The following is an 8,470-nucleotide window of genomic DNA, read 5'->3' as shown; positions in this document are numbered from 1 at the left end:
ACAGGAAGCACTCCATAATATTTTACAGTCTGGCCTTCAGCCACCTTTTCCTCATCTGCTACCACTCTTTCACCCACCCTATGATCTAATTGTGCCTACTAATTCCCTCTTTTCAAAATTATCATATAATTTCCCATAATACTTCCACATCCTAGAAGGTCCTTTTTTAATCTGCCTGACAAAATCCTGCTCATTCTTGAAGAAACAGCTCAGAAACAATCTCTACGTAAGGACTTTTATGATGACCAAGCAGTCCTTACACAAATCGCACCTCTTCTCAGCTTCTTGAATAGCTTCTCTCATACTCGCTTTATAAATATCTATGCACCTCTTTGTGTCTCTCTGGATTGCTGGCTCATTGAAGACTAGGACTCTCTCCTCACTGCCTGGCACATGGGTGGTACTCAGAAAACATCTGTGTGGAAAAAAAAGTGACAAGTCAAAGTTGTAAGAGACACTCTTTGGGAAGAGGATGCCAGAGGGAACAGTCAGGAGAGAGGCAGGTTTGACCTTGGCAACTATTAACAACCTCTCGCTTCTTGTATCTTTCCCCCACAAAACCTGCCTCCTGAAAATGTAAGTGTAACAGAGTAAAATATCAACAAAGTAACTAAATTGTCCTACCATTTTCTTTATCCTCTGCAACTCCAGGAAGAGTGTACACATTGTGGTTCCAAATGCTCAGTGGAGAGGGATTATACTCAGTGACCCCAGGGAGGGGGAGACACAGAGGAAAGAACTTGGTGAGCAACACAGGATTTGTATCAGGGAAGGGAGAGAAAGGGACTGCATTATGTCCCCAAGGTTGCCATGACAAACTGGGTAGCTTAAACTAACAAAAGTTTATTTTTTGACTATTCTGGAGACCAGAAGTCTAAATCCAAACATAAGCAGGGACGAGCTCTCCCGGAAAGCTCTAGGGCGGACTGTGCCCCAGGCTTCTCTCCTGGTCCTGGTGATGCTGGCAACCCTCGCCGCTCTTTGACTTGCAGACACATCACGGCCGTCTCTGCCTCGGCTGTCACAGTGCTTTTCCTCCGTGTGCTGTGTCTTCCCGGGGCAGTCACTTCTCTGTGTGTCTGCCTGTGTCTCTTGTCCTGTTTTATAAGAGCATCAGCCCTATTGGACTGGGGACCTGCTCTCCTCCAGGAGGCTCCCCTCTTAACTCACATCTTAATCACAGCTGTAAAAATCTTATTTCTAAATAAGATTATATTCACGTATGTGTGCATGCTAAGTTGCTTCAGTCATGTTCAACTCTTTTCGACCCCATGGACTGTAGCCCACCAGGCTCCGCTGTCCATTGGCTTCTCTAGGCCTGAAATGTTGTGCTTGTAAAAGGCTCTCAGATGATGTCATGGAAGATGCTTGAATAGCGAGGATCTAGAATATCAGCAGAGAAGGCAATGGCACCCCACTCCAGTACTCGTGCCTGGGAAATCCCATGGAAGGAGGAGCCTGGTAGGCTGCAGTCCATGGGGTCGCGAAGAGTAGGGCACGACTGAGCGACTTCACTTTCACTTTTCACTTTCATGCATTGGAGAAGGAGATGGCAACCCACTCCAGTGTTCTTGCCTGGAGAATCCCAGGGACAGGGGAGCCTGGTGGGCTGCCGTCTATGGGGTCACACAGAGTCGAACACGACTGAAGCGACTTAGCCGCAGCAGCAGAATACTCAGAGGGATATGATAAATGTGCACACTATTTAGTTGTAAATAAGAATTAATGATTTGGAGATTTTAATGTCTTTTTTCAACCAAATTCTATTTCTAGCAGAGTGTCGCAAATATGCTGTAAAATTCCTGTCGAGGTATTTCTGTGAAAATGCCTAGGGCAGGGACTCTCAACCCTGACAGAATGTTAGAATCATCTGAAGAGTTTAAAAATACACAATCGAACTTTACAGTGGTTCAGGGGTTAGGAATCTGCCTGACGATGCAGGGGACAGGGATGATGCAGGGGACATGGACGATGCAGGGGGCATGGGTTCAATCCCTGCTCCCGGAGGATTCCACATGCTATGGGGCAGCAAAGCCCAAGCACTGCAACTACAGGTTCTAGAACTCGTGCTTCCCAATGAGAGAAGACAGTGAAGTGAGAAGCCAGAGCGCTGCAACAAAGACCCAGCAAAGCCAAAATTAAATCAATTTAATTCAACAAAAAGCATTAAAAATACACAGTCATCAGGGGTTCTGACTTAACTCATCTGGGCATCCATGTATTTGGGGGGTGGTGGATTTCTCTATTTAGTTCTATGCAGTTTTATACATGTAGACTGCATAGAACTAAATTAAATAATTACCATTTGATCCAGCAATTTACTTCTGGGTATTTATCTGCAATAAATAAAAACATTAACTAAAAAAAAAAAAATGCTGGAGGGGGGTTGCCATTCCCTCCTCCAGGGGATCTTCCTGACCCAGGGATCAAACCCACGTCTCTGCATTGGCAGATGATTTCTTTACCACTAGCGCCACGTGGATCAGGACTTCAACATATCTTTTGGGGACTCAAGTCAACCCATGACCAGGATATCAAGGGAGGAAAGACCAGCGTTCAGCTTCTGCAAAAGACAAGGATAGCTGTTTACCAGAAGCTGGCGGGTGGCTGGCGGGAGCGCTACTGACCACATACCACTAAACACAAGGGGAATGACAGTGTTTGAGACAAAGCACGCCCTGAAGCATCCAGAGCCAAAAGGAATGAAAATAAAGATGACCCCACAGCAAACTAGAAACTATTCTCCAAGTTCTTCCATCACCACTTGCTAGAGAATCACATACAACTCCTTTATCCAAAAAGCAAATCTTTGAATTTCCTGCCAGCCCAGAAGGTGGGGATGATTGAAGGTTGGATCAGGAAAATAAAGAGAAGAGTAATTATATAAATAGTGTGGCTAAATGTCAGTCTCGTTCCCCAAGTATGACAGCATGATACCATCACTACAAGGAGTGAGGCTACTGAAGACAATTGCCTCTGAATCCCTCCCCTGCTTTGTAGACAGCTGCTGGTGGGCTGCTGGCTGTATGTCAAGAGTAAGGTGGAGGAAACAGCCAGTTCTTCCAGAACAAGGCTCTAGAGAGTTGACTCTGTAATCCTCTGAATAGTGTGTTCTCTGTGTATGTTCTTATCTGTGCTGTGCTGTGCTTAGTCATTTAGTTGTGTCCAACTCTTTGTGACCCCATGGACTATATAGCCCGCCAGGCTCCTCTGTCCATGGGGATTCTCCAAGCAAGAACACTGGAGTGGGTTGCCATGCCCTCTTCCAGGGGATCTTCCCAACCCAGGGATCAAGTCCAGGTCTTTTACATTGCAGGTGGATTCTTTCCATCTGAGCCACCAGGGAAGCCCAAGAACACTGGAGTGGGTAGCCTATCCCTTCTCCAAGGGATCTTCCTGCATGGCAGGCAGATTCTTTACCAGCTGAGCTACCAGGGAAGCCCATGTTCTTATCTATCCCTTAGGAAGTAAATGTAAAGATTAAGGAGACATGCACTTCTCTGGTCCCTGATTAAGAATCCTCCTTGTAAGGCAGAGGGTACCAGTTCGACCCCTGGCTTGGGAAAAGCCCACACGTCTCGGGGCAACTAAGCCTGTGTGCCACAACAGTTGAAGTCTCAGCTCTCTAGAGCCCATGTTCCACAACAAGAGACGCCGCCACAGTGAGAAGTCCTCACACTACAACTAGAGGGTAGCCCCTGCTCGCCTCAACTGGAGAAGCAATGAAGACCCAGCACAGCCTTAAATACACACACACACACACACACACATATATACCTGATGCAAAGAACTGACTCATTGGAAAAGACCTTGATGTTGGGAAAGATTGAAGGCGGGAGAAGAAGGGGACGACAGAGGATGAGATGGCTGGATGGCATCACCGACGCAATGGAAATGAGTTTGAATAAGCTCCAGGAGTTAGTGATGGACAGGGAGGCCTGGCGTGCTGCAGCCCATGGGGTTGCAAAGAGTCTGACATGACTGAACCAAACTGAAATTATATATATATATATATTTTTTTTTTTAATTTCAAAAAAGATCAAAGAGATAACTAATTATGGGCTGCTGGGAAATTTTAGCAGCAGAGCTGATGTTTCAATATTCATTCACATGCATCCACCAGATCCACCTATTTCATCCAGTTTTGGATGAAACAGAACACTCCCTGGAAGCAACAAACCACTGGGAGGTCATGAGCCTGGATACTGCAACATGAGACGATTTCACAGTGACCTTTGATTGTACCCAAAGGTGAGGGGTTTCTTGTCCCCACTTAAGGGTGCTGAGTTCTGTGACAGGGTATTTCATGCCTTGTTTGCCATCTAAATGACAACACTGCCATCAAGGCCCAGGGTGACTTATTCTTCTTGGTAGCCCAGACTGAACGTAACTCATGGATTAGCAGTTTTGCAGAAATAGCCCCTTTCCAAAGCAGGAGAAGTTTGTTCAGAAATATGAGGTTTCTGTTAAACCCTTGATAGAAAGCTGATATTTTTAACCTATTCATTTCTAAGATCCAAGATCTAATCACATAAACCAGAAATCAAAGCAGCATCTTCGTAGCGATCATACTTTCTGAGATTACTGAATAAAGGGCACACGGGACCAATAAGAAAAAGCAAGAAACTAGATCGTCTTCTTAAGAAACGTGAAAGACTGAAGTTTAACAAATGTAGGGGAGTCTTTTTACTATTCATAACATTTTATGTTAGTATTTAGCTGAAACTGAGTGGAAGAGGAGGTGATTTGGGGCTTTCAAAATAATTCCTCTCACTTTTTCAATAGCAACACTCAGTTTTGAAAATACCTTCCCAAGATGTATGTTTAGGCTTCCTCTTGCCCCTCTCCTTCTTTCAGATACACTCAGACTATCAGCGGTACTCCCTGAAACAGATTCAGTGGCCTGTTTCAATGAAAAGGCCCTCCTTTCTGGATATTGACGAGCAGAGAACATTCTGTGAGCACAGCAGCAAAATGTAAAGCTAAACAACATATGGGAAAGAAAGAACCTGGAATATTTTCTTGGAGGGCAAAATGACTGGTTTCCCCCTTCCCTTAGAAAGATCATTCATATGTTTCATTCAAGCTTGAACACATTTTGTCTGTAGGAGATTAGCCTTCTTCTGTTTCGGTTATTCCCTCATACAAAGCTGTTTTCCAAGCTTCCATCAGCAGCCAAGACCGAAAAGATCCTCAGTGACAGCTAAGCCTTGGCAGGTTAGGAGAAATTAGAGGAACACTTGGCACCGACACGAGATAAAATAAAAGATAAACATTTATAGTTTTCCAATATGAAATATTTTGATTTTGTACATGCTAATTTTTTTTTTCCAAATTCATCCCAGAATATTTACAAGTTCTGAGTGGTAAAAACAGTATCTTCTATAATAGTCTTTCTAATGTCTCATAAGATTTAGGATTTAAATAAAATTAAACATGAACTTTGCATATAAATTTGGAATTTACCATGATCTTAAATAAATGTGGCTTTTTCTCCACCTAAGGAAACTTTTTAAAAAAATAAAGTTTTGCTTTTTCCCTCACATTAAAAATAAAAAAGACTCCCTCATATAGACCTGGCTTGGGCATACATTTTACTTTGCCTAGGATGATTTTACCTGTTGACATGGTAGGATTATTTATAGCATCCCTGTTGATGCTCAAAATCATCTTGATTTAAATTATAAATTATACTTTCAGCCTACTTATAGGGTACCTTTTTAGATACCTATTTGCTTATATTTCCCCCCAAGACCCCATGCGTTCTCTCATGCCTTTTCCTCTGTATGCAGTGTGAGAATCCAGATCCAGGATGAAATCAAAAAAGAAATAACAGTTACTCGGACTTCCCTGATGGTCCAGTGGTTAAGAAGCTGACTCCCAATGCAGGGGATACAGGTTCGATCCCTGGTCCGGAAAGATTCCACATGCTGGGGGAAACTCGGCTGGGGATTGAGCGGGGAGGCTTTTGGAAAGTAATTTCCTCCTTGGGAAACAGTGGGGCACCGAAGTTCGGGTACCGTGACTATTGGGGCCACGCTCTGGAGCCTGCGCACCACGGCAAGACGAGCTGCCACAACGAGAAGCCCCCACACTGCAACCCGCAGCCCCTACTTGTCGCAGCAACAAAGACCCAGTCCAGCCAAAAGTAAATAAATACACTTTTTTTTAAATAAGTTACTTGAAAATATCTCAGACAAAATAGAAGATTCTGCTTAGACCCTTGTACGTGACATGCAAAATACCAAGAAACCCATCCACGACTCCTCCCATGTCAAACACTATTGTGTGGTCACCTACTTCACATCGGTTCTCTACCTTAATGGATTTTGACTTGGCTCCAAAATTGGGAAATCCTGGTCTGCTGTGCTAGCGGTTGATTTAGGGGTGACCAGAAGGCAATGGCACCCCACTCCAGTACTCTTGCCTGGAAAATCCCATGGATGGAGGAGCCTGGTAGGCGGCAGTCCATGGGGTCGCACAGAGTCGGACATGACTGAAGTGACTTAGCAGCATAGGCCTAGTTTTGACCAATCAGACACAAGGGAAATCTCTGCTGGGGGTTGGGTGGGGAGGTTTTTGGAGAACGTTTTCCTCCCTGAAAAAAAAGTGGGATGCAGGAGAAAAATCCATTTTCCCTCTTAGCCTTGAATGCCAAATTGTGACGTATTTGGAGCCGCAACGGTCATCCTGTTTGACAACCACTCAGGGCTCCCAGTGACTTGCTGTCAAAAGGACTCTGACGGGCTTCCTATTCTGGGTACCACTGCAACATCCAAAAATCTCAACAGGGAGCACCTCTCAGAGCTCTGCTGCTCCATAGCTTGGTGATCAAGTGCATTAGAGCGACATCCTCAAGGTGAGTTAAATGAAAGCAACTTAAATTAGAGAAAGGATCTAAATTAGCCAGACTTGGCAACATCACAGGAGAAGTGTGGTGGGATGAAAATGTGTGAGAAGACAGGCCGCACACCCAGAGTCAGAGCAATGCCATGAGCTTCTTCCCTAGGAAACTACCCAATGAGGACTCGCCCTATGGCCAAGAGATGATGCATATATCTACTAATTAGAGAAGAAAATGCAATGAGGCTACAAGCAGGATGGAACTGCAAAGTAAACAGCTTTTAAGGCATATGCAATAATGCGTGTACTTTCTAGTGGGGGTGGGGTAAACATTGAAAATGGGGGGGGCGTGGGTATGGGTTCGTTAAACAAATAAGTTTGTTTGTTCTTATATAGTAAATTGGAGATCAACTCAGCCAGGGTGCACCCAGAGCAGGATGGCTGAGATGCTTTAATCCAGTAATAGTAGAGCATTTCACATCCCAGATAAAGTCAGCCTCTTGGGCTGTCCTCTTTCCAGGTGACTCTGCCAAGGGCCCATTATTCAAGCTTGGTTTAGATGGCCACGTGGTTTAGATGGCCTGGAGGAGTTCTCCAAAGGTACCAGGCACTAAGGAGCACTTGGTGGAGAGATCCCTTTCTGAGAGGCTGCTGCAGGAGAATAGTATGACCCCAAACAACCTGCAGAGCCCTTGTTGAGAACACATATGCATCTCCTTTATTTGATCTTCAGGGCCGGCTTTGCAGCCAACTACCAGGACCTTGTGTAGCTTTTCTGACATGGGGCCCAGGCTGCAAGACCCCTGTGTATTAGCACTGTGGTATTTACTGCATTGAGGAGCAGGGGAACAGTGCATTAACGTGAAAAATATGCACACGATTCCCTTTCTACAGTGAGAAGGGATTTACTGAAATAAAGGATAAGGGGGTAATTTATTCCTCACATTATCCACTGAATGCAAATGTGACAAATAAAAGGAAGGACAGAGGTACTCAGGCCACAAATTCTAGTCAGGGAGTGAGTACTAGCTCATTCAGTTCACCCACAAATTACTCATTCAATGATGTGTTTCCCTCTTCCTTCTGGACTCATCAATTCAGCCAACAGAGTCAGAAACCCTTTCCCAAAGCTCTAAGCAAATTCACTCCCTAATTTTCACCCGATGATGCTTCAGGATGCACACCAGGATACTCAGTTGGCATGCCTACCTTTGGAAAGCAGGGGGGAAATGGCTCTTTCTCTTTTCACCCAGCTACACAGAGCCAGGGCTTCTTTCGATATTGGCAGCACAACTCCCAGGGTTACAGCGAACGTGGCAACATTGTGGCGCAAGGATAAACCTGCTTCTGATGCTTCTCTTCTTCTATCTCCTTTGCTCTCCAACCTTAGGCAACCCCTTGTTTCAGCAAGACTTTGATCTCGGATTAACCCATCTCAAGTGCCAGCCAATGTTGACTTCAGGGACTCACCAGGAGGATTTGAAGCTGGGAAGAAAAGTCTAGCTAAAAAACTCTAAAAGGCCGAGGAAGGAGTCTATACTGATGAAATTCCAAGCACCATAGCAAAGCGTAGAAAAGATCATTTTGACCAGGGAGGCAACTTGACTGAACACTTACAGGCTGCTTT

General features: G+C 44.7%; 1 protein-coding gene across 1 annotated transcript in view; it reads right to left on the bottom strand.

The window, feature by feature from the left end:
* Positions 1 to 379: 379 nt before the first annotated feature.
* Positions 380 to 8,470, bottom strand: part of LOC129622138 (neurexin-3-like) — a 468,103-nt gene continuing 460,012 nt past the window's right edge. The window contains exons 10-11 of the mRNA XM_055539028.1: positions 868 to 1,097; positions 380 to 415 (exon numbers count right to left, since the gene is read on the bottom strand). Coding sequence (XP_055395003.1) covers positions 380 to 415; positions 868 to 1,097 — 266 coding nt within the window. The remainder of the gene's footprint in view (positions 416 to 867; positions 1,098 to 8,470) is intronic.

The sequence above is a fragment of the Bubalus kerabau genome, chromosome 10 (assembly GCF_029407905.1).
Source record: "Bubalus kerabau isolate K-KA32 ecotype Philippines breed swamp buffalo chromosome 10, PCC_UOA_SB_1v2, whole genome shotgun sequence".
Lineage (NCBI taxonomy): Eukaryota > Metazoa > Chordata > Mammalia > Artiodactyla > Bovidae > Bubalus > Bubalus kerabau.
The sequence above is the reverse complement of the archived record's forward strand: the minus strand, read 5'-3'. Positions and strand labels throughout refer to the sequence as shown.